The following is a 26,703-nucleotide window of genomic DNA, read 5'->3' as shown; positions in this document are numbered from 1 at the left end:
TTGACATCCAACCCTGAAATTTTCCCTCATCCAGTGTTTACAGTATGTCTTGAAACTACAATTTGTTCTTGTGGTTTAGTAAACACTTACTGCAAATAGTTAGCTACCATTCATTGTCTCTATGTCCCACTTGCCCACAGTACCCAACATTTTAAGCTCCTCTTTGGATATGAAAGAATCCTTTCATCTCCTCTAAATGAACAAAAGAGCTCTGCTGTTGGGTACAGTCTGGTTTTCTGGCAGTGAGAAATCTGCGGTATGGAGAAACAACACATATAAAAATAGGTTATTGTACAAGATAGAAAAGCATATTTAAATCCAACCCAATATTTACACAGATTTTAGGATGGGACATTGTACCTCACAGTATAGATTAAAGCTCCACAACATGCCGCAAAGAATGACCAGAAAGCAATCTACCAAATGTGGCACTAGATACTCTGGGTTAGCCTCCCATAGTGCCAGATTTCTCTTGCTGATAAAAGCCTGATGATCTGAGGACATACTGCATCTTCAAAAAACAGCCAAATGTGAACACATCCTGCCAAAACAGCTATGTCAGTAGCACATGCCAGCAGAACTTCTGCCAGTAGAACTTTCTAGTTCAAACAAGGCCAGCAGCAGCAACAGCAGTGGTGTGCCCAGCCTCAGGATGCCTCATGAGCACAAATGTAGGGTTAGACTCAGCTGAGATAGGTATGAGCTTCAATTTGGCTTCTGTAAGTGGGAATTTTCTTTAAAAATTTTGACAAAAGATCATGTACTTCAGTGACAATCCCTTTGCATATAAATACCAGCAGGAAAAAAAGAAATATCACTGATAATTATTGAAAGATTTTCATTGATTTTTCTGACACTGAACTCTCCAGCTGGAAAGAAGAAAAAAGATAAAAAGTAGAGAAGGGCTACAAAGGTCATGAATCTAGGCCCAGTGTTTCCTAAAAGAAGAATGGTATGGCTGCTGAAAATGGAAACATGAGGAAATTTGGAATTTCAGACCCACAGAGAAAAGGAAATTGTTGCTGCCTGTTTTGAGCTTCCCATCCCCCCTCCCAAAGACATGTGCTCCGAGTTCCTTTGTTCCAAGCGCGGGCAAAACCAAATGTAACTCAGACTCTTCAGCAGTGTCTGATTGGCCGCTCACCCCGGGTCCGCCCCCAGTCATCCCCTTTCCCCTTCTCCGAATAAAAGATGGTCGAGGGGAGGCAAACGCCCTCTCTCAGCTCAGCTACCTTCCTGTAAACACCTCTGGTCGTCTGTCTCATTTGAAGGCTTCTAACTGCAGGGAATTGAGCGAGCAGGGAGCTATATTTCTCCCTCTTTGCTTCTGCTGATGGTATTTGCTCTGCAGCTGATTCAGGTACCGATTTTAGAGCTACTAAAGTGCTAGATCGCCCGTGCTACCTCTCAAGGCTGCTCGAGGCTTTCTAAGGCATTGAAATACAAGCGCTAGCCGGTATAAAGCTGAAAAGATACCTTTCCACAGGAAATCATGGAGAATGTCATCTCAAGCCTGGAGATCATTTTCTCCAGCGAAGTTGTGACTTGCAGGAATAGTATGAAAGTGATAAGAGATTAAATATAAGCCTGGCTAAATGGTAAAATTGACTGCTAAGGCAACTATAATTTTAAAACAATTATTTTAACTACTAGAGTCAAATGCTTAAAAACAATCAAAGGGACCACTACATCGTGAGTACAATTCTTATACTCCAAACTTTTATAGCTGTAAAGAGGTATGTACATGGATTTATGAAAACTCTTATTCTATTATTTTAAGTAGATGTTATTAAATTTGTGGTAATTGCAGATTTGAACTACTTTCAGATGTTTGAAGATAAAAGTTTGGAAAGTTTAAATCCACTAGGATCTAAAAATTCATTTTCATTGAGCTGAATTGTATTTCCTGCAAATGTGAAATAGGAGAATTCAGTTCCTAATGTTGTGATAACTGACTTTGAGTGGTATTTTACCAAGGGTTCCTCAAGGATGTATCTTCAGTCATATTTTTATTCATTACCTTAAAATAGGAAGATGGAGTTTGTTAATAAAATTTGCTGATGACACGGAAGTAGGAGACATCATTAATAAGGAAAGGGATAGCAATATGATACAGGAAGACCTGAATAACCTTGAGAACTAGAGTAATAAAAGTGGAGTGAAACTTAATAGTGCAAATTGCAAGCTTGTGCCCTTCTGTACTAATACAAATTTCTGTCATAAGCTGCAAGGTCATCAGTTCAGAAACAGAAATATGAGAGTTGTGCCTGGAAGTGCAAGTTAACCCCTGGCTTCAGGTGTTAAGTGGATGTGGAAAAGGCAGATTAGATCCTTGGGTCTACTGGGTGAGATATTTCCAGTAGACGTTGCGAGTGTGTGTCAGGAGGAGGCAGTGCTGGGAGCCCCTCTGTAGCTCAGTGCCATCCAGAGCACCAACATTCAGGAGAGAGAGACTGAGACTGGGATGAGTGTAGAGAAGGGTGGTGAGACTGATCCAGGACAAACCCATCATGCCATAAGGCTACAGTGGCACAGCTTGTTTATTCTGCCAAAGGGAAGGGTGAGAGACTCTGTTCATATCATCTCTTTAAGGAACAAAAAAAGCAATTTATACTTCATTTATATTCAGGAACAAATGAGCATTATCCAACCTGGAAAAAACAGAATGCAAATTTTTTAAAAGGTTTAAAACTAGTGGAGAGGTAAGATTCTGGAGGAGTCAAAAACCAAACTATATTAAGAACTATATTAAAGCTGTACTAAAAGAATTAGGTGGGGTAGTTGCTGGAAATAGCTGGAGCTGAGACCCAGTTGTTTCATTCAGTATTACTCAGAAAAAATTTGAAGTTATTTAGTAGCCATTCATAAAAATACCCCACAAAAGTAAACAGCCTTCATTTCTAAATGAGCTCTGCATTAGCATGAATTAGATAATTTTTTAAATGGTGAGCCACTTTTTGTTTTTCTTGGTAATGTGAATAGCAGTACCACTACCAAGGACAAGATGAATACCCGTGGAATTTTGTACTTCTAGCTACAGAACTAAAAAACTAAATATTATTTCTCCTTTAGATAACATTGAAGTTCTTAGAGCATTATTTTTCCCAGTAGATTGTTTGCTGTAAGGCCAGTTGCCTGCCTTCACTAAAAAGAAAAGCTCAGGGAAAAGGCAGCATAGCACTGCAAGCCTTGAAAAGAAAACAACTGTTTGTGTGTATGTGTGTGCTTTCTCTGTTATGGTTTGTTGTGCAACAGCAATAATCTCTATTGCTTTGTAGTATACTCACAATAAATGGCTTTTTAGATTGATTACATGCCTCCACTTTGCTTTGGCTATTAATCAATCTCAGCAGCTGTTTATTGCTTTGTACATTACAAAGCAATAAAGATTATCCCTTAAAGAGCTGTTAATGCCTCGTGGAAAAGTTTGGAAACCATTATTTTTAGAAATAGTACTGCTGATATATAATTTTCTGGCTACCATCTTTGTTGCTTCTTTGGGTTCCTTTCTGAGTGCATCACATTTCTTTCCTAAATTGCTAATCACAGTGCTTCATTGCTGACAGTGCTTTGTGTGAGGGTCCAGATTTGTCCAAAGAGGGCAATGGATTTTGCATACAAGGGTACCATCTCCAGAACACATCAGTATCAATATGGTTCCTGTTCTTCCTCAAAGGTTGGGGGCTTTTCCGTCAAGTAATAGTTTTAAGACTTGACTCACTGAAAAAATGAACCACTAAAAATCTTACAATATAATTGTGAATGTAAAGCTGCTTGTGTGGACACTTCTATTCCATGATAAATAAACTAAGGAAAAAGGCATTCTTTGTTATTTTGGAACGCAAACTTTCCTGTGGGGATTGATAGTATCCTACATACAAAAATATTTTTTTACCTGTAGAGTTATATTGGAAGAAAAGCCACTTTAATTTCTGGCAGCAGTTGCAGCTCAAATATTCAGGGATACTTGAGTGATATTTGCATGACCTTGTGACTGTTGCAGATATACTCTTTTCATACTTGTACTAAACCCACCTCAATTTGCAGCCTTGCTGACCTGCTCAGCACCACCTCTGAAGAAAGGCTGGGCTGCTCTGTATTTTTGCAGCTGCTGTTTTTCATCACTTCTTGTATTCTACAACCTGCCTCTGAGCACAGAAAGGAAAGACTGGGTGAAAGACTTTATTTTTCCTTCTGTCTTTGTTCCTATACCCAGCAAATCACTATTTGTCCCATCCTTCCTGTATTAGTGCACAGGACATTTATTGTCAGTGTTAAACCAGGCTTAAATGTTAAGCCAATGTTAAACCTAAAGCTTAGGTTTTGCAAGGTTTTCTGCGGTTTCCTGTCTGTGCAGTTTTCAGTCATAGTGTAAAGAAAACCATTCTAGTGGTGAGAAGCTGTTAAATTGAGTCATCTACTTTCTCTACTTGAAGTATCAACAAAAGCTCAAAATGTGAGCAAAATTTTACGATCATTACCCTCTCCTTCAAAATTTGACTGTTATCTGCTCATTTTTATCAGAAATACTAAAACTACTAATCAGCCATTGGTTGATGCTGAACTTGGTTCCAATCTCATTGTCATTCATAATAAAAGTACAGGAAATGCCTGGAAAGAAATAGAAATATTATCTCACATAGTAGTAGTGTAACCTAGTACATTATCCTGGTTTCAGCTGAGTTGGTTTTCTTCCTAGTAAGTGGTACAGAGCAGTGGTTTGGATTTAGGATGAGAATAATGTTGATAACACGGGGGTGTTTTAGCTGTTGCTACACAAAGTCAAGGAAGGCCTTTTCTGCTTCTCACACCATCCTACCTGCAAGCAGGCCAGAGGGCACAAGAGGTTGGGAGGAGACACAACTGCACAAGGTGACCTAAACTGGCAAAGGGGACATTCTATACCCCATAATGTCATGCTCAGTATATAAACTAGGGGGAAAGGTGGTCAGAGGTTGCTACTCAGGAACTGGCCAGGCATGGGTCAGCTGGTAGTGAGCAATTGCATCGTGCATTACCTGTTTTGCATATCCAGGTTTTTTTTTTCTTTTTCTGTCCTGTGAAACCATCTTTATCTCAGCCCATGAATTTTATTTTTCTGAAGCAATTCCCTCCACCATCCCACTGGGGTGAGGAAGAGTGAGTGAGCGACCATGCGATGTTTAGCTGCCTGCCAGATTAAACCACAACAAATATGCAAAAATAAAGAAGATAAAAGAACAGCCATACAACATGGCAAAATTGATTCGGTGACAGAAGGCTTATCTGAGGATAGACGCAATAAAAGGGAAACAACAGTGAAGAAGAGGAAATAAGCATGAAAGGGTGTATGGAATGCTTCCTCTTTCTTTTTCCTTTTAATTGACATGTATCCTAAGGAATTTTTAAATCATCAAAATATCCCTGGAGGATACAATTTCCATTTTGTGAGTAGGTGAATGCAGCCCATTCATCTTATGACTCTTCAGTTTTGTAAAATTAGCTACAGAATTAGATCCTGCAGACTGACACGTGAGAGGGCAAGATTCACTCATCTAAGAACAGCTATTTTTAGTAGGTGTATCTAGTGGAATGGATAAATAAAGTAGGTAACATGCCATGATGAATTTTCCTGGTGAACCTCATGTACAACATCTAGAGAACTCACTGTAGACAGAGGGTATGTAGTGGAAGATTACTTATCTTTTGAGACATCACCTGTCATCATCCCTGTTTCTGAGGAGAAGATACAGAATACAGGCAGTGCAATGAATTGCTCTTAAATGATACAAAAATTCCCATTCAGCAAGGCTCAATAGAATCAGAAAGGCCAGTTTTGACATGCTGTGAAATGTTAATAGCCAACGGAGCATTAAAAAACCCTGAAAAAAGCCCCACTGTAGGTTTAGTTAGATTTTTCAGGTGTGTTTAAATATGCTGGGAGCAGGGTAAGTACAAGTTGCTAAAACCAACACTACCACATGATCTAACTTACTTTAATTTCCACAATATGAATACTTAAAAAGTATATCCCTTATTTTGAAAGCTGAGGTTATGCTTCTGATGATAAGCCATGGACACAGATAATGTTTTTTAATCACGTGAGGTGGCATGGCTGTAGTACTTGCTGGCTGCTGCTGCATCACTCAACCTTGTCCAGGCAGGATGTACTGAGGAATCAGATTAGGCTATCAACAAGGATCTGCACAGATACATTTTCTTTTGCTATTCCCATGGTCATTATGAATTTCTATTCCTTTACTGCAAAAATCAAGCAGGCATCTTGGCATCAAACAACTGAACCTTGTTTGTACTACATCACCAGTTTAGAAGTGATCGAGTCCTTCACGCGTTAAAAGGATTTGGCATGGATTCAAGCAATGAAAATTTGCCCAAGATGTTTAATCTCTGTCAGGACCAGGAGGTCAGTTGGTAACAAGACTATCATTAAGTGTACTCCAGAGTCACGCTAGAAAAATGACATTTACAGTTTAGCATATGTTTAAACATAATCGACAGGAGAAAGATAATCACACCTTATGGGGTCTTACAGCTGCTGCTACCTCCATCCAAAGCTGGGGTAATTTTGAAAGGTAGGCATATTTGGTAGGATAGATAGACTGTGAGAAGCAGATGAAACTGAAGGTACAAAAACCAGCATTGCTAAGTGGGAGTGGTTTAAAAGCTCCAGTATTTCTTTTAGCTGTCTTCTTTTATCACACCACTTTTTCAGACAGTTCTTTTCTACCTTTCAGCTCTCCACTTACTGCTCCTGGATCAAGCCCACACAAGGGAAAAACACAAGGAGTTTTGTTCAGTAGACTCACTTTCTAACATTCTCCAGCTGCAACACAAGTAGAACAACATAATATTAATAAATGTAAGAAGCAAATAAGGATCTCTTATTGTACAGCTACAACCCTAAGGCTGCAAATATGTGACAAAAGATAACTTACTGCCAAGCTAAAGACAGCCTGTTGTGTTTTATGGTAGTGTACTGACCAATAATCCTCTTCCTTTTTCAGGTTTCCAGCCATCGTTAGGATTGTTTTCAACAACAATTGTCTCTGGAATAGAACATTATTTTGCTAGTGTGTTTATACACCATCTCACATTACAAAGACCCAGCTGGCCATGACTGGACACCAGAGTGTTATCAGTCTGCAAGTGATAGATGAACCAAACAAATGAAGCTGAACCACAGAGAATGGGTTCAAAGTGAAAAGTAAGGATGCATGGTCACAAAAAGAAAATTTTCTAATTCTGTGATTTTTAGAAAACAGCTGTTGGGAAATTCTGAGATATTGAGGTTTCACCTGACATCAAAGGATGTGAAAGGAAAGGCATTTATGAAGAACTGCTAGACTTCACTTCTGAAACAGCTGTGCCCTTCCCTTCAAAATCTAACCACTGGCTGATCAAAAGGGAATTTTGGAGTCATCAAGTTTGATGGAGAAGTTCTCTCTTCATACTTGGCCGGCAATGTCAGGTGCTAATAAGAAAACACTTTGGTGTGCAAGATACAATGATTTGTACCCCACGCTTCCATCACCAAGCCTGTGGGAAGCCCTTGACAGGATACTCAAAGATGGAACAGGAATACTACAGCACCAGACTAGTTAAAGACATGTGCCAAGAGACTCAGCACTTGCAAAAAGCTGGAGTTGAGGCAAGGGTGAAAATTTTACCCAAAGAGTTCTCACACTCAGTTGAGTTCTTCAACCTCTTCTCTTTCAACTAGATCTTCCTTGCAGTAGTTGAAAGCTTGCTCAACTATCTCATGTTTTGTTCCAGCATGTCACTATTTGGAACAAACTCTAACCAAAACGTTACTTCAGGCCTGGCCATTGATAGTCATTGCACAGCAAACCATAGCCAGTAGAACCCTCCCATATTTCATGTAAGATCTGCGTTCATTTTTAAAATAAAAAGAAATGTGTTTAATTGATTGATGAGATACGCTAGCCCTGAAGCAGGTCTTGAGGCCCATTTGGAAGGGCAATTTGGTGCTGCGTGAACAGATGTGGCTTTTGTGGATCCACTTTGCAACAACAAATGTCAAATTATCGGTCAGTAAAATTCCAACTGACTGAAATGAGGTAACAGCCAGAAAGATCATAGTCTACAACATTGCATGGATTCTTCATCTTGACTTGATGGGATATATTTTTCTTTTGTAAGCAGCAGACAGTAAAATATTATCTCAAGTTTTAACACGTGGGAACAGCTCTTCAAATAATTAGTGTTTTGGAAGATTGCTCCATTCCTTTTTCTATTGTCCATCCTAATCTTTTCTCTCCCTGATTCAAAAGTCATGAATTCATCTCCCAGAGCATAACATCAGATCAAAAACTCTTCATGTTTAGTGTCTTTTAATGATTTTTAAAGTATCATTCTACTTCTTAAGCCTTTGCACATTTGCATTTTTATCTTTTCTCTGTAGGCACAAGGCTAGGGACACATTTTTCTTCAAATGAAAACTGAGATTCTCATGTGAGTCACTTGACCTTTTGAGCTGGTACATTAATAACTATGATAAATAAAGGAGTCAAATCCCTGATCATGGACTTAGCCACATTCTCCTTGGCCAGGAGTCCCTAACACAGAATTTCAATGACACTCCCCACTTGACCTTGCACATTGCTCCACCATGCAGCAACTCAAGATACTCCTGCTGAAAAGCCACAAGTAAGTGACAGAGCTGGAACCTGGGCTCACAGTGCTGCTACCATGCTCACAGTAACTTCCCTAATGCATGTTAATGTGAACCAATGAATAATGATCCGAAGTCCAATTTTCAATGCAGCTTATGTTTATTTTTCATACAGAACTTCTGACTTCCATTTTTCCTCTGTGGAAACTAGAAGTCCATGCTTATAGACAGGGATTTAATTTATATCAAAATGCAAACTGTTCCACAGTGGTAATTAGAGGTATTTGAAAAGTCATCTAACCTGGAACAATCCCAAACCAAAACTGCAGAGCTAACATGCCTGTCCTTCAGGGTCCTTAGACTATGTCACTTTGTAAGGGAAAGATAAAACAAACATCACCAGACAGGTTTTCTCTCTAAATAGAAGGGGTGAAGATCATTACTTTGTCTCTCACTTCCATGAATATTTGTAATTAAAAGCAAAGGAAAGAAAGTACATGTAGTCTGGGAAAAATGAAAATAAGTCCTCATCTTAGTAAGAAACCATTTAAAATATTTTTTGTCAAATTATGGGTTGTCATCCCTAGCACATAGGGCAGATGCAATAAACGAACAACCTACTAAGACAGACAGCTAATTACAATAACATTGTGAGTCTCAGGGATTTACTTTGAGGGGCTTCTTGGTCTCACCTGTGCTACTTAATTACTTTCATAATTGCAGGTATACATGGTAAAAGATGTTCACCTGCTATACAACTTTTAAAGAAATGGTCGGACTGGTCAATCTTAGACCTCCTATTACAGTGTCCACTGAGATGTGGCTAAGTATCTGGAGATGATGCTGGACACAGCTGGATACTTTCTGATAATGGAGATAATTGTGTCCCTGGATTATTCTCATGTAACAGCATAAAGTTACAGACTTTACAGTGCTACCTGTATTTCTGTTCATCAAAAGGAGGGGATGGAGGTGTACAACCAAGGCCTAGTGTCTGCCTAAATTTGCTCCACATTTAGGAAGGTGAGCAATATTGCAATTTATGGGTGGCTGTTATCTCTGAGATAGTATTGATGTGAGCAGTAATATGGAGAGCCTTGTATAAAGGAGACTTCACATGTAATTTTAAAAAATTGCCTGTTTTTTCAAAAGTTCTGGGTTCTTAAAATTACCACCGGACAGTATACTGAAAATTGGGGCTTTTTACTGTATCCTAGAGGTTTCTTTTCTCTTTTTTTCTTTCCTGTATTTGAAGTATAGAAATCTTCTGCAAACAATTTTTGTTAAAATTTCTTATGATTTTACCTGGTATTGAACATTCTAAGGGTTGTTGTTAAAGGGGCATACTTAAAACTGGCTGGCAATCAGTCACCAGCAGTGTTCCTCCAGGTTCAATTCTAGGGCCAGTTCTGTTGAATATAATATGATAAATATTTTCTTACCCCAAGATGTTGCTGCCCTAAAGTGGAAAAGCAGATCTAGCCTTTTCAGATACTGTACAGTTTCACAGAAACAGTATCACCCATTACCCAGATTTGTTATTTCTGCCATTTTTCTGCAGTTGGCCAGGTTTTTTTTTTCACCAGTTGGCCAGTTCTGTGAAATTCTGTGAAATTGTATGGTACCTGAAAAGGCTAAATCTGCCTGTGCACTTTAGGACAGCAACATCTGTTGGCTCTGTGGGACAGTTTCTATACTGGTAAACTACTCAGAAACAGGGCATTTAGTTTGGGTTCTGGCTTGCCACTATTCATTTTGTTAAAGTGTTAGACTGATACCTGCCACGACTTTGCTCAGACCCCAGCACTTATCAGGAAGGATTCCCACTGGGCACCTTGGTGAGTTCTTACTGTAAGAAGCACAAAATGCAGCCATGCAGCACAGTTACAGGGACATCCATGGGCAGAGATTACAAAGCTAATCACCTAGTGCAATTTTTGGGGTAAATTTTACTTCCTTTTACCCAAAATCCTTGGGGTGAAATTGTGACTTCACTGAGCTAAAAGACTTGTCAGGGATTTTCGCGAGACAGGGATTCAGCTGATGGACCTGGAGACATTTCAACCCATGGTTGCAACATACTCCATACTTCCCTTGTCTGCATCACAGACCCAACAAAAAAATGTTCCTTCCATTCCTCTAACCTTTCTGCATTTCAGAGGAAGTTCTGATATTTTTCATTTCCAAATCCCAGAGGAATATGGCCTGCCGAGCAGTAATTGCATTTTGGTAGCTCATCCTAGCAATTGCCAGTAGCAGCATTTCTCGTGTAGTCATATTTATACCGAAGTAAAGAATTATCTAAATGCACCATATTTTAAACAATTTCAATTATGGTGCTGTCCCTTTTTATAATGGATGGTAGCACAGGAAAACAATAGTCCATCAGTGTACCAATGTAAAAAATTAGTTGTGATAGGGTGAAAAATTGAGCATTTTTCCCTATGATTTAAGACATTGGAGATAAGGTTTTTTCATATAAAAAGTAAAATTTCACCCATAAATCAGTAAAAGCAGCTTTTAGACATGTGCTCTATACTTTCATCAATACACTTTTTTAGATTTGTTGAGTCTCTTTCTGTTTTGTAATTAACTTATCAAGGAGTAATGGTCTAATTTAAAAAATCCAACTGGATGACAGAAATACTATTTGTTCTAAATTGAAAATATTTCAGTATCTGCTAAGATAGATTTCTTTAAATTACCCTTTGAAAACATTGATTTCTAATACCGTATTTCCTTTTCTCAATAAAATAGAAATATGTGTTCAGAGGAAGCTGTTCTTAAGGAGGCATTGCTGAGAAACAAAGCTATTCCAGTAATATTAATCCCTCTACAATGAGCTGCCAAAAATACAGTCTCCATTTAATGCTACAAGTTTGGTGGGTAGTCATTTTTTATTATCCACCAGACTGAAAATCTGAAATTAAATGTTTAGCAATATTTGTATAACTGAAGAAGCCCCCAGCTCTATACTTTGACATAACTAGGACACTCTAACATAATAACTTTATAAAGATTAATTCTCCCCCAAATTAGTGCCTGATAAAAACATATGGCTTGGTGTTTACCAGGAGAAAGAGCTCTGGTCTCATATAGAGGCTTGTTGCATTCATGGCATAAGACCAGTGCCACTTGAATGATGCCCAATAATGCCCTTTGGATATTTCATAGCTGTTAATCAAGACAATAGGGAGTTAGATATAATATTTAAATATTGCCTACCTGTGCTAACCTCATATTATGTGGCTGATATTAGAAGCCTCATTAAAGTAATTTACTCTGTTTGGAAAGTAGAAGTTTAAGTGTCTGTACTTGGGCAGACCAAAGGTCATTGTAGCTCAGTTTCCTCTTCCCCACAGTGGCCAATTGTGGGTGCTTATGAAAAGCTCATTAGACATATAAATCTGTTCTTTCCAGGGCATATCCTGTAGCTCCCAATAATTCCAAGCTGGAGATTTCTTTCTAGACCACTGCATAATAGTCTTCAATAAGCTTGTCTCTAAGATGGCTCTGATTCCTTTTTTTAACCCATTCCAATTTTTTTACCATAACGACAAGTGTATTCTACATTCAATTCTATTTTATGGAAAAAAATTACTTCCTTGTGTTTTGAACCTGCCAAATGACAATGTTATAGACTCCCATTCAGTTCTCTTATTGTGAGAAGTTGTATGTGATTGCTCTTTATCTGCCCTAACACCAGTGACCATTTCATAGATTTCCTTCAGAGTATCCCCTCAAATTACCGTTTCTCCAAATAGAAACATCTTGGTCTGTTTACTTTTCATTTACTATCTCCTCAGATGGAAAAGTTCCACACCTTTGATCATTCTTCTCGATCTTCCTTCTAACCTAGAAAAATGGGAGAGAGAGAAGAGTGCTTTAACAATGTTTTTCTGCTTAATCTCAGTTTCTTTCCTTGTGGTTTACCTTTGAACTGTGACTATTTTAATCAAACTGGTCAAAATTATTCCATGGCCTCTTTCTTAAATGCTAGTGATGTTTAGAAACCATTAGTCTGTATTGAGAAGTTAAGATTTGCTGAAGTTTACCTAATTTTGTTAGCTCTTTTCTTATTCCACAATTCGTGGTGTCCTCCAGCAACACCTTATAGGTGACTTTTGATTTTAGTATCCTAAAGAACTTAGTATCATCAGTAAACCTCACCACTATATTGTATTCTTCACCTTTTCACTGAGTAATGAAAGACCGGTAACAGTGAAATTTGACAGATTTTGTTACTTGCTTCATCAGAAACCTATTTTGTAATGAGCCTTTACTGAGGGACCTGGTCAAAAGTATTTTGAAAGCCTAACTGGATTAATGCAGTGTTTGGTGCCCGAACAGGGACGAGCTCTGGCGTGCCCCAGGTCAGAGACAGTCCAGCTGTGTTACCTCCACGCATCGCTGAAGCAACTTCGGAGTCAGGAAAAGAGCTGCTTGCTGGGCTAGCTAGCTGGCTTCTCGGCAGAGGAAACACAGCAGGGCCGATGGGATTGGCTCACCTTAGCTCGGAGACAAAGGAAGAGAGAGGCTGTTCAGGTCTGGCTTCTAACAGGTTTATTAGAAGTTTCGCAACCCAAACAAGCTTGGAAGGCTGGAATCCGATGGGATGGGATGGGGTACTGAGGCTTGTCCTCAGTTTTATAGGGAATTTGAAAACCCCGGTGAAAGGGGAAAACAACCAATGAGTTACAAGCCAGGGGGAGGATAGAATGTAACAAGAACCACGTAGTGGGGGACCGAGAGGCGGGAGTTATAAGAGAACCAATGAACGACCAAGTAACTGGGAATTTTCCCGAACTGGGGGAGGCGGCTTGTACCCGGGCACCGCCCAGGGGGTGCAGCTTAGGCTTCTGAGCCGCCCCTCGACCCACCCTCTGAGTCGGCCTCTTCGGGGAACTCGATCCAGGGGAGGGGCTGGGATTGATTGGCAACATGCTGCCCCAGCCCCGCAGTGGGCTGGGTCACACCAACACTGGATCCCCTCTCAGCTCCTTGTCTACTTTCATATGCTCAGCATAAAGGTCTCCAATAGATTTTTGAAATACAACTTCCCTGTGATAAAGCCATATTGACTCTTCATATTCTATCCACCTGCTGTATACACTAGTTCTAGTTTTGGTGACAGTTTTAGTTTATTTTCTTACAGAAATCAGACGTACTGGCTTATGCTTACCAAAAATATCCCAAACCCTCCACCTTCAATTCCTCCACACAATTCAAGTGGTGCACCACAAAAAGCAATAGAGCAGTTTCATATTTTAACCATGCTGGAATTGAAAAATAGATACTGTCAAGTCCTGGCAATTTCTGCAATTCATTTTTATCAGTCTGTTCTAATGCCTTTTCTAGTGGGAGCTTTTACCAACTTAAGTCATCTGCATTGCTGCTAAAGATGTGGACAACCGTATGTCCTGCCCCACATGACACATGCCCTTAATGTCCTGCCCCTGCCCCCTTTCTGTGTGTTGGTGCTGGCTCTCACAGGGCTGTGTAGGGGGGAAGGGACTTACCTAAGTGGAAAACAGACACTATCCCCTCTCCAAAATCAGCTGGCTTTGCCAAATAGGATGGCTGATCAGTCTTTATGTAATCGTAGGACCACTTTTGCTGCTGCCAGGTGTGGGGCACAGGGGAAGGATATGGCAAAATGGATTGAGAGCAGCACAGGCTAATTGTGAATCTGCATCCTGATACTTCAGCTTGAAGCACTTCGCTGTCATTATCGTTCTACTCATTTATGTGCATGAGGGATTTCCACAGAAACCCATGCCAGCACACAATTTAATGGTACTGTTGAGAAAGGAGATGGAGTGATGGTGTCCGAGAGGGTAGGAAACCTCTCTGACCAGCAACACAACATAGAGAATGGTTCCTTTGCTGTCATGGGTACAAAAGAAATACACTTATCCAAGAGATGAGAAAAGTGCAAACTCTGCCCATTCAGCTAACAGTTCAAGCAGGATCAGATGAGACATTTTGACTGTGATTTTTTTTTTCTCTGTACCCTCCTGAAATCCAGAATGAGAACTGAAACTTACTTTAGCAAAACTTTCAGGGTTGTATGGATAGAGAATAGGCATTCAAGCAGAAGCCTCATTCTACTTTGTAAATGTTTCTGTGGTTTCAGTTATGAAAAGGAACACTACTCTTCTGCTGCCTTCACAGGGGCTCTGCATTAGGACTATCTGTAAATATCACTTCATCTCACATTTCCTCTTCTTATAAGTGTATATATATACATACATATATTTCCTTTTAAATCAAGTATGCAAAAATTTTTATTTTTAAATTGTGTACATAGAAATGTGAGAGGTGCTTAAAGAGAGGGAGCACTTTTGAGTATACTAACTAGTCTTTGATGGACAATACTGGGGGTACACAAGAATAAAAGGGGTCTTCCTTGGCAAAACAAGCCCATACACAGGTGGGCTGTAGCATATCTCAGACAGATGATGGAGTGTTGTAGATCACCTTGAACGTGCAGTAACACACAATAAGGTTTTAATGGAGCCTCAGATTCCTCTACACACTGAGCCCTTTTCTCATCTATTAGGGATGTCAGTCTAAACCAGGCCCTGATAGAACACAGGCACCCACACTTGGGCTGTGTCCTTTGGGCTTGCAGGATACTGGAAAGCCATAGTTCAGTAGAAAGAAGATTTATGAGAAAACTCATCAGATCTACTGCTAGTAGTGTTCTTAATTTGGGAAACAAACAGAGTAGGACTTGGTCAGTTGTAAATATTTAACTTTTGTATCTTGCCCTGTTATCCCCACAGTACATTGAGAGATCTGTATTATGATTTTTGTCCATAGTACAGGAAGAATGGTGTTCCTGAGTTGGGGGAACAAATGACAAACATTGCTCAAATTCCCCATCCTTGTCAGGTCAAGGGAGGAAAGTCCCCCAATCTGCTTTCTGAGTTTTGTTGATGCTCTTTCATCTTCAAAAACATTGTTACATTTCTTGAATTGTGAAAATACATTCAACAGTTATGGTTAAAAAACATCTTGCATTTTTTGGGAGGGGGAGGGCATACTTGGACTTTTGTGATGGTACAGACAGATGGTGTCCTTTGAGAATCTGGTGAGATTATACAGCTTAGAAAATCTATTACTTAAAGTATCTAAAAGAATACACAGTTGCTGAGGTTTTGAAACTGCTCTGTCCTAATATCACTGCATTCCCACAGCGAAGGTTGATCCAGTTTATGGTCTTGTGGTGAGGGTCCAGATAAACACTAAAAGTGTTTAATATTGGCTTTACAAACAAGGTAAGAAGGACTCCAGGGCAGTTTGAGCGATGGAGAAACCATTTTATGGATAGAATCGTGAATCACTGACATTTTGTATTTTCAGAAATATTCCACTAAAATATCCTAAAATACTCCCTTAAAACACATGGTATTTTTGAATGAACAAATGATTAAAATTAAAAAAAAAAAATCTGTATTTCTGTAACACCTAGGAATTCCAGTCATGAATGATAAGCCAATTGTAAATAGATGTCTCTCTAAATACAGTGCAATATGACAACGTTCTCAGTCACAAATATTTTGCAATTTAATTGTTAGGAAAAGGAGAGGTAGATGCAGAGGTAGAAAGAGATGGTATTTATGAAGTTGTGGCTACTATGAGTGTAAATCCTGGAATGTCTGCAACTAAACTCTGGCCATGATAGGCCTATCATGACAGATAGCTTTGGAGAGTGACTGGAAGGATAACATTTAAAATGTTCTGCATTACTTGTAAAGGACTATTCAGACTTCAAGACTAGTGAGAAAGAAAGCATTCTGAAGCATGAGTTGAAACTCAGATAGACAAAGCACTGTGGAAGCATTCTGAGCAAAGATAGGAACCAGCTTCCTTGAAAACCAGGAAGGAGAACAAAGAGCTTCTCCAACCACTGAATCTCATCTTTCATTAATAAAGCTGTAAGTCCAGGTAACTTTCTATTGTTCAAGAAGACTGAACTATTTTAGGGATAACTTAGTGGGGAAATCATCCAGTTTTACACACTGCATAGTTATGAGGACCCTGAGAAGCCCAAAGGCAATACTTGAATGAAGAGGTGATTAGTCATTTAAGTCAGGGTAACTAGCAAGAAACACTTACAGCTGTGGTTTATTTGTGTTAGGAGACAGAGGACATTATCCATGAGGTGGATAGGTCAGCTGGCCAAGATTTCAATTTGGCTAGAAAACACATCTGGAATGAAGAGGAAAATGTTTTCTTCCATCCATGCACATTCGAGTAGCAAGTGAACATTGCCCATTTAAACTATATGCAAAGCTATATAAATGTAACCTCCACTTACACACAAAGGTGTAGAGACAAAAGAGGCTAGTGTGTCCATCAGGTCTCTTTCCACTGAGCTATGATCCTGATGTATCCAATAGCCACTGCTGCCTGACCACCACTGCTCTGGAAAACAGACTTCAAAGGCAACGGGCAGGAACTGGGACAGGAGTTTGCAGAGACTGTGCAGAAAACACCTACCATTAATTGATCCTGGTTTAGAAACCTACAAGACAGTCTTGAACGGACTCAAAAGACCTCAGCATCTTATGGTTTAGGTCAGGATGGGCTAAACTGCACATTAATTATTGCAATAATTGGGTATGTGGGAAGGAGTGTGGCTATTCATTACCTCTATGAAAGAGTGATTAATAATGCAAAGGACACTACAAAGTTACAGAAGAGTGGCTATCCCTACTTTCCCTCTCCTTGCTGACAGGGCCAGCGATTGTCAGAAGTCAGGAGGAGCAGCATTAATTGTGCTGGTTCCAGCTACACAGGCTTGGTCCCAGATATCCCTGAAGGTAGGGCTCTGTTACTGCCTTTCAGGTTGAGGTAGATGAGTTTCATGAGGTGGAGAGCACAATCCAGGTCGGCTGATTTTTACTGGTGGGTGGTTCATCCTAAAGTGTTGCTTGATGATGGGTACATTGAGTCACTGGGCAAATATTCTTGTATTAGGTTAGTTCTGCTACTTCTACCGATCATATTTTCTTAATAAGACTTGCCTGATCATGCTTTACCTAACAAAAATTAATCCCTGACAACTACATAGCAACATAATGAAGATTGAGCTGTGAGCCTCTGACATCAGTGGGACTGCTTGAGTGTGGTCAGCCCAGTAGGGGCAGCTGAAGACTCTAAGGGATTTTGCCATTGCCTTGGTATACAGAACTTGCTGTTCTGGCCTAAAAATCCCTGCTCACCTTCTGCCTCTTCTTTGCTCTGTAACAGGAGCCACACCAGCATCCTCTTCTTTTCAGCAGAGAATAATTAGAGACTACAGCAAAGCCACAAGGAGGGTTTTTTCTAGGTACAATTGACTTGATAGAGGAAGACAGCTATAAGGTGGGAAGGAAACAGTTGTGGGCTTCAGAAAAAAACTCCAATCTCCCAAGAGCATGAGTAGCCACTCCTGGGGAGGAAAAGATGAGAACATATTGAGAGAAGGGAAAGAAACTGAGTACAGCCTCCTCCTCATTGCAGGTCTACTGCAGACCCATGACATCCTGCTGGCTTCTCCAAGATTTCCTCCCCATCCCTACAGGCATCTCCCAGGTGTCTCACAAATACCTTCTGAGATTTCCCTTACCATTCCCAGGAACCTGCTCCACTGCCACAAAAGCTGAAAAATTGCAACTGCTGCCAAGGAGATTTAAGCAGCAAATTCCTAACAGCATTGTAGCTTGGAGGCTTGCCCCAGGCAAATAGGCCTGAAGAGTTTTAACCCAAGCTAACTCCAAAACAAGAAGCACTATTGTTTGACAGCTGTAGCCATTTGAACCATGGAACCAAGTGCACTATGACTCTTCTTTACTATGCTTCCTCCTCTCCTGCCAGGCACATACCAGATTATGAGGAACCTCAGGCATCAGCATCTGCAGATCCCAGCAGATGAAGTGCCTTTAGTGCTTATCTTCACATTCCAATACAGCTTGCCCATTACTTGTATTCTAGAAATACTACAGATGAAATTAGACAAGCAGGTCTGCCATGCTAAGCTAAGAGCACTCTTCAGCTTCCCACAGGTCCAAGCAGCCCTAGGTAGCATCTGAAACTACCATAATGATACACCTCTGTTCATTCTTTGCACTCCATGCTTGTTCACTTTGGCGTCTTTCCATTGCCCTCTGCACTTCTCCTCCCCTGTGAATCCTCTTGCATCTTCCAGCAGTTTCTGGGTCCATTCCAGTGCCATATGCCATTCAAGCTGCCTTCTCCAGAGTCCTTCAAATAACCTCAAAATTGCCAGGAAACAGCACCATGTAGTCATAACAAGCAGGAAGTAGAGGTTAAGATGCTTACCAAGTGTTCCACACTGGGTTTTTTTGGCACACAAAGCCAGAGACTCTGCCACTGCTCAGTCTCTTCAGCATTTGAATTCTCCCTGATCAACAGCATGTGACACAAGTTTATATACGATACTTCAGCCCGTATGAAGTCTCTCACAGGACTTTCCAGCAACACACTTCTCCACATACCCAACCAGCTTGTTTTGCTGTGTCTATTATTCCCACCCACACCTATAACCTGGTTATCCCTCTCTAACATCTTATCATGGCTGATTTACTGATAAATTAAATTTACCTAAATTAATTTGAAGAGTAACACGCACCCTCAGCTGTCTGCAGCAGATCGCAACTTCTTGGCTCTCATTTTTTAAGGATGCCATACAGAGTTTCACCCCTTTCTTTGAGCAGCAGCTCACTTGCCACTTGTTTAAAAGTCCTTGTTTTTCTTGCCCTGAAAAAAGTCATGCAAGATTCAGGCAAATGATTAAGTGGAACCGGGTTTTTTCTTTCTGTCTCCTGCAGCCTAGACTGTCACATTCTTTAATGACATCTTTATAAATGCTGTGTGCTTTGGTGCTGTATGCTGTATGATCAGATATTGAATGCAACACACAAAAGCAAGATACCAAAGCACTTGCGATACCGATGTGCCTATAATGACCTGTTTTCTGTTTTCCTTTTTTGATGTGGGTATTTGGATAACTTAGAAATTAAAATTATATCCTGCTCTGAGTGATCATTCTTATCAGACAGAATGAAAAGGGTACTCCTTATCCTTTCTACTACTGCATACTTTGCTGTCTCATGAGCACATCTATTTTAATTTATCTGTTATAAATCCTGGTATGTGTATTCATTATGGACGAGGGATTGTTTGTGCAAATGAGTTATGATTCCCTTGGAAAAACAAAACCAAAACAAGACACCAATCAAACACATGGACACAGCTCCTAGATAAGTAATGCTGGATTCACTCCAGGGGCTTCTGCTCTGTGTTAGGACAAGTTAACCCAGTAGCTTCTCAGTGTTCTGTAGTGCTCAGGACAAAAATCTTGCCAGTGTTGCCTTGTGAGTGGTTGATGATTTCATTTTGGTCCTTAAATTTGATGTGCACTTCTCCCGCATGCTGAATTGAATGAATTGAAAAGCACTGTGTGACTTAAAACTAACAGAATAATTATTCAAAGGATGCAAGAGAAGTTGGTACCAGAGAATAGATGTATATTTTTTATCTTAGAAATTAAAGACCTATGGAAATATCACTAGAGATATTCTTCTCTGTCTACTCAGGAGTCAAACAGAATTTCAGTTCTTGTGTTAAAGTTATCCCTTTCCTTACTAGAAGCCACTGATTCCACAGAAACTAGAGTAGAATAGCATTTTAAGTGGTTATAGAAAGGAAAACAGTCCTGTGCAAGCATGGTAGAGAGTATAAATCAACTCTGAAAACCATGGAAGAGGATGTGTCATGATTCCACTCATGCCACTAAGGTGAGATCTATCATCTAGTAAGTGGGAATTACTGTCTGAGGGTGCTGAAAGTCTGATTTCCTCAGTGAGTCCTCTATCCTCTAAATAGATGACCATTAGGAAAGAGGTGGACGATAACCATCTTCGCTGTTTTGCATTCTTGACTGGAAATAGCTCTGTGCTGAGCTCAGTAAGCTTCCATGTATGCTAAAAATGCAGCTGCCTTCATGAAGCCATTCCACATAGGATTAAAACAGTGTCACAAAAATGGTAGGTGTCTGCATATGCTCAGATGATGAAGAGGTGATGAGTAGTTTACATGGCTTTGCTTTTTTGGAACATGGTGCTCAACCCCCAACTAGATCATCCTCTAGTATCAATACATACATATGCATACCTATAGGATCTAAGATTTATCACAGATATTTTTAGGCAAGAATTTATATTAAATGTCACGCTGGTATTTACTGTAAGAGTCATCTCTGGACTTAAATTTTATGCTAGCGATTGAATAATCTGTTTTTCAGGATTGTGAGGAGAAGAAAGACAACAGTGAAATGTGACAGCTAACTTTTAAAAACAAAAAAAATCCACGTATTGGGCAATTCAGCTGACAAGCTTCTCCCTTCATTATAGGGGATTGTAAAAGGACACTTCTCTCAAGTTCCCTACCCTTTATGGAAGATTATACAGAAGTTAATACTGCCCACTGACATGATATCACATCGTATTATACTTCATCCCAAACCTAAGAGTAGTTGCTCAAACAAGCCAATACTTAAAAACAGCCTTTGTTATACACATACTGGTAAGTTTTGTGAAAGAATAAAGTAAAATTTTTCACTGCTTTAGGAACATTGTACCTAGGAAATATTACATAAAATTCCTCCTTATGCTATTTTGAACACACTCTTCCAGCCTTCTTTGGTGTCCCATGCCTTTTGGTATGTGGAGCCAATGTACTAACAAAGAGTGTATGAAGATAGTAGTTGTTCAGCTTTATCACAACAGGAAAGCTACAGTTCAACACCATTTTAGAAATGCTGATCAATAACATTAAAACAATCCTCTAAATCTCAGTGATGGTAAATAACTCCTGCAGTCTTCAAAACCAGATTGGTCTGTTCTATTCTGCTCCCTGCTTTTCAGCACACAGGAGTTCACCATACTTGAATTGCAAATGAGTGGAATAAATGTTAAAAAATGTTTCTGCCTGTTATTTTCACTGGCATCAGTCTCAGCAGTGTTTTGGAGATGGAAGAGATCTTGCAAGCTGCAGCAGGGCTGCAAGGAAACACGCATTTCCTCAGTCTGATTGCCAGAATGGGGAATCAGTTTTATTCAAGCCTTTGATTCTTCCCTGCAATCCTCACTGGCCTGACTAGGGATCTGGTCCTCAACAGGCCACTGAGTACCACTGCAACCACCCTCTTTATACTCCCTGATGGTCATCAGCATCCTGTGCGTTCCAGCAAGCTGGAAGAGACTTGTCTAAAGGCTTCACGGGATGCTTGTTGCAAGTGCTAACCAGGCAACACTGTGGAAGAAACTGATGTGGGCAAAATACATGACTGAGCTCCAGTGCGTGCAGAGACAGCACGCACAGGTGACTGCTTTCTGTACAACATAGCTTACAAAACAAACTGCAGCAGCCACCTAAGCAGTGGCTGTGAAATGAAGCAGAGGACTGCTTAGAGACTTGAGCTATTGGTGCTGCAGCATGGGAGGAGACTGGGAAGTTAGCTTATACTCTTAGAGAACTTCTGTGCATTGTAGGCACATTTGATTAATCACCATTTGTCTGTATTCTGTTATCTAGAGCAATTTCTTCAGGCTGAGGAACCCACATCTGCATCTTCTGGCAGACTAAAGGCTCCCGCTGACTGCCAGGAGGGCTGCTAGGTCCAACACACGTGAGGATTGAAGTATTTTTTCCCTTAAGAATGGTGCTGCCAATTGCAGTGCTGGGGATATAAAACTATCTCAGAATTCAAAGTTGGTGTTGAAGACAGGACAAAACAACTTTCTAGGAAAACAGATGTGACAGTTACCACTTTGTCACACCAAGGCCTGCTGGTGTAGCCTAACAGCAGTGAGATGTACAGAAATGCCCACAGCAGAGCCAAGGCCCCACTTCCGACACAACCTCCCATTCAAAGAGACTCAGCAACACAGATCTGATCATCAAAATTACTTAAAAGGTGATCTTATCCTTCAGTCCATTAAAAGAATCATTCGTAACTCCACTTCTGAGAGGAAAAGGTTAAATCTGAACAGCTTTTTATGCCAAATTCTTCATTTGGAACACAATTAGTGTCCATAGTCCACCTATGACTAATTCATGCAACAGCAATGATTTTTTTTTTTCCTGCCTGAGGAAAATTTACACTAAAATGTGGAGTAAGGCTATGTAAAAGGTAAAATAAGCCATCCAAGCCACTGCCTGCCAAGAAAATAGGATCCAGCACTGGAATTCTTTGTACTGTTGAACCACTCAAGTCTCTGTTTTTCACATTTTCAGCTTGTGCAGATTTTTTTTTTTTGTAAACTCAAATGTCCCCTGCAACTGAGAATAGAAGAAAAGGTATGGCTAAACCCTTCTTCTGTCCAACCCCATTCCTTGAGTAACTAGATGTAAAAGAAATAAACTAAAGTCTCTCTCTTCCAGCAGTCAGAATATCACACAATAAATTGCAATTAATCTATAGCATCAGAACTGTCCATTTCTTCCAGGCAGATGAAATATAAAATATGCAGTAATGCTCAGAGCCCTTGCTAATTATTTAACAGACGGATTTTCCACACAAAACACATTTAAAAATTGAAAAGCTTCACTAGTCCAGACCAGAACATTTAAAATAAGACTTCTATCAGTGATGTTTTAAAGCAGAGGACTGCAGTGACCCCACCTTGTAGCCTGAATTCAGCTGAATGCTACACAGCATTACAGACCCTTCTGCAAAATGTGTTCTTAACAGGAAAAATGACAGTATTATATATCACTAGTCTGAAGCAGGAATGATTTCTAAAGATTGGCCAGGAAGAAGCAGTGTCGAGACTGGGAAAGGATTTCCAGATGAATTCTACCTCGTCTGAGCTTCAGTTACTCATATGCCTCCTGGTTTCACCATGTCTCTGTTTACCCAGCTTTAGCAGTGATCCTTGTACACCCTGCAAAACTCTGAAGCTGAGGTGCTGCAGCACACCATAATGTCCAGTGAGTAACATTTACAGTAGTATTTTATTGCTTATCATTCAGCATCCCTTGCCTTAGGCACCCTAAAATTTGGGGGTTGTTTTTTTCTTTTTTTCTCCTTTTTCAATGGAGCTGCACTCAGCTGTCCCTATCTTTCTCTTTAGAGCTGATGTCATCACTTCAGCACTATCCATCCATCTTCCCCTGCAGTAGGTGCTCCTTTCCCAGGGGCTGCAAATTTCACCTGCCATTTATTTTGTTAATTCACCATGCTGGTTTAGGAGGAAAAAAGATAAAACCATGAGGAAATGTTGACATAACTACTGGCCTTGTTTCTCCAGACCTTTCTTAAAAAGATGTGTAGAACTAAGTAAGGAAGAGTCAGGGATTGCAGTCTCTCAGGTAATAAAAGGAGAACTAGACTATCCTAAGCCAAGGAAAGCAGCGCACTCAAAGAGATGTGTGGGGAGATTATCAAGTTTTATGCCTAAAGATATTTGCATAGTTTGGGTATTTATCAGGAAAGAGATGGGGAGATTGGATCCTGCTTTATGGTAGTACAATCACGGGACGGATGAGATGAACTCTTCCCATTCCTTTCTGCCCTTCTAAGTTTATGCCACAGCTGTGAAGTCCAGAAAGATCCATTCATCTTCCACTTACATATATTAATCTCTTCCTCTCCACCCCCCACCAACAGATTTAAGGTTTATACACCTCCAGGGGAAGGGCTCTGTCCATTCCAGCAGTTCTTGTCCCCAAAATACCCAAGTTCCTCTTACAAGATGAACCATATTCCATCTTAACTGAATGGGGTGAATGCTTCCCTTTTTCAGTTTGGTTTTTTTTTTTTTTTTTTACCCCAAATTCAACAGCCCATGTTAGAGATAAATTTCTTCTCAAGTCAAATCAGATCATTAATTCTAAGCATTTGAGCAAGATGCACGAGTCAGGAGCAGGAACACCATGAACATCTCTGCCCAGCTTTTCATCTCTTGCTAATGCTGATTTGATATTTTAGAGGAAGATAACACTTTCCCAAGTCACCCTGGAAGTAACAGAGCTGGGAACCATAGGGGAGAAGTTCAGTTAAAACAACAACAAATATTCCTGAGCCTTCGTCTTAACCCTACAACAGAACTGCTTTTGGGGAACCACTTCCACATGTCGCCACACCGTAAGTCCTTTTGCAGCCACATAGCTGAACACACATTTTTGGGGCAAACAAAATGCCTTTAGTTATATAGGCCAAAAATCCATGGTCACAGCACACATCCATCTGCAAACTGAGAAAATGTTGCAGTTGTGTGTTCCCATCATGGGTGACACACCTTTGTGTAAAGGAAGATGTTTGCATTTTGATCACAGCATGGTTAAGTTAAGAAACGCCCCGTGCTGTTCAAGCCTCCCCGGCACAGCTTAAGGCCATGTCCTTTTATCCTGCCACTGGTTGCCTGGGAGAAGAGACTGACCCCAGCTGGCGACACTCTCCTTTCAGGTGGTTGTAGAGAGCAATACGGTCTCCCCGGGCTTCCTCTTCTGCAGGCTAAACAACCCCAGCTTCCTGAGCTGCTCCTCATAGGACTGATAATCCAGACCCTTCACCAGCTTCATTGCCCATCTCTGGACACGCTCCAGGCTGTCAATGTCCTTCCGGAACTGAGGGGCTCACTCTCACAGAGGCCATAGGGAGGCACTGGGTGCAAATAAAGTACAGTTAGGGTACCTCTCCTCCTGAACAGTTGACAGAAGTGTTTTTACCGCGGAGAGCCGCCCGTCTGCTTTCTCCGCGAGTGACGGCTTAGCGCGACACTCGCTCAACCAGCGAGTGCACCCAGCACCCCGGGATTAACCCGCACCCTCCAGAAGCGACACCGGCGCAAGTTAGCAGGCAGGGAAGCGGGGCGCTGCCAGGTCCCGTGAGGCGGGGCCGGCCGTGCAGGTGCGCCGGGCCGGGCCGCTCCCCTCCCCGCGGAGGGGGCGGCGGCCGCGCTGCTCCTAACGCGGGCTGACAGGCCGCCGCTCCCCCCGCGCCGCCCGCGCCGCCCGCGCTGACATCACCGGGCAGGATTTAAATAGCTCCGCAGCCGCTGCATCCCGGATACAGCGCGCCCCATTGGCCGCCGCCGCAGCCAATGGCCGCGCCGCGCCGCTCCGCTCGGCCAATGGCGAGGCCGCGCCCGGCGCGCGCCTCCCCTGTCGCTAAGGGAGGGAAATACAGCGCGGCGCGGCGGGCTGTCAGGTGCGCCGGGATGCGCCGGGAATGGGGAGCGGCCGGGGGGCTGCCGGGCTGGCTGGGTGGGTGGGTTCTCCTGCCTTCACCCCCCTTGTTCTTCATCCCTGCTAGGCGAGCTCCCGTAGCCAGCCGCGTTACTCGGCGCGGGGAGGGAAGGGAAGGGAACAGTGCGGAAAGTGACTGTTCTCCGCTTTGTTTTAAGCGCTCCGGCGGCAGCGTTTCCCGGGCGGTGAAATGCAGGACGAGCAGCCGCGCCGTGCTGTTTCCTCCTCGGGGAGAGCTTGAAACGAGAGAGAGAGCGAGAGGGGAGAGCGATCGGTGGTGACTCGGGGGCTGGCCGGGCTGCTGCTGGGGCTCGGCGGCCGCAGACAGTGGACTTGTGGGAAGAGGACGGGATGAGAAATAAACGCACCTGGCCGGCGGTGTTTAAGGGAGCGGGGGCCGGGTGCCCCTGCTGGCTGCCGGAGCCCCTGGACTCCGGACGCGGACCCGCCGAGCTGCAATGGACGCTGCCCGCCGCTGGCCGCAGAGCGGAGCATCCCCGCCGCCGCCGCCGAGGAGGGAGAGCTGCCCGCTCGGAGCCGGCCCGCAGCGCGCCCCTCGCCCAAAGAGGGACCGGGGCTTTCCTCTTCGGCATCGCTCCGGTGAACGCGGGCTGTGCCAGCCGGCCGCCCAGATAGGTTGCGTGGCAGCCACGGCGCGAGCGAATAGGTAAACGCCACTGTGTTAGATGTGCTGTTTGGAGAGGAGAAAAAAAAAATTAAAACATTAAAACATGCGAGGATGCGGTCGTTGGGCCTGGCACAGGGGACTGGGGCTGCACAGGGAGATGGAATAGCCTCCTCTTCCG

At 41.7% G+C, this 26,703-nt stretch overlaps 1 protein-coding gene and 1 long non-coding RNA gene across 22 annotated transcripts in view; one reads left to right on the top strand and one right to left on the bottom strand.

Moving 5' to 3' along the window:
• Positions 1-26,703, bottom strand: part of LOC125322922 — a 34,317-nt gene that overhangs the window by 6,488 nt on the left and 1,126 nt on the right. For 3 of the 11 annotated variants that reach the window (XM_048297321.1, XM_048297322.1, XM_048297324.1), the window contains exons 2-3: positions 26,266-26,588; positions 12,382-12,487 (exon numbers count right to left, since the gene is read on the bottom strand). In XM_048297321.1, coding sequence (XP_048153278.1) covers positions 12,483-12,487; positions 26,266-26,588 — 328 coding nt within the window. In that variant the 3' untranslated portion in view covers positions 12,382-12,482. Of the gene's footprint in view, positions 1-1,491; positions 6,824-6,935; positions 13,146-17,865; positions 26,589-26,703 lie in introns of those variants that run through there. The other 8 variants (XM_048297319.1, XM_048297318.1, XR_007202280.1 and 5 more) reach the window with 7 other exon arrangements.
• Positions 25,772-26,703, top strand: part of LOC125322923 — a 47,944-nt gene continuing 47,012 nt past the window's right edge. For 8 of the 11 annotated variants that reach the window (XR_007202287.1, XR_007202285.1, XR_007202291.1 and 5 more), the window contains exon 1: positions 26,477-26,564. This is a non-coding gene — a long non-coding RNA (uncharacterized LOC125322923). The other 3 variants (XR_007202286.1, XR_007202288.1, XR_007202290.1) reach the window with 3 other exon arrangements.

The sequence above is a fragment of the Corvus hawaiiensis genome, chromosome 3 (assembly GCF_020740725.1).
Source record: "Corvus hawaiiensis isolate bCorHaw1 chromosome 3, bCorHaw1.pri.cur, whole genome shotgun sequence".
NCBI classification, from domain to species: Eukaryota; Metazoa; Chordata; class Aves; order Passeriformes; family Corvidae; genus Corvus; species Corvus hawaiiensis.
The sequence above is the reverse complement of the archived record's forward strand: the minus strand, read 5'-3'. Positions and strand labels throughout refer to the sequence as shown.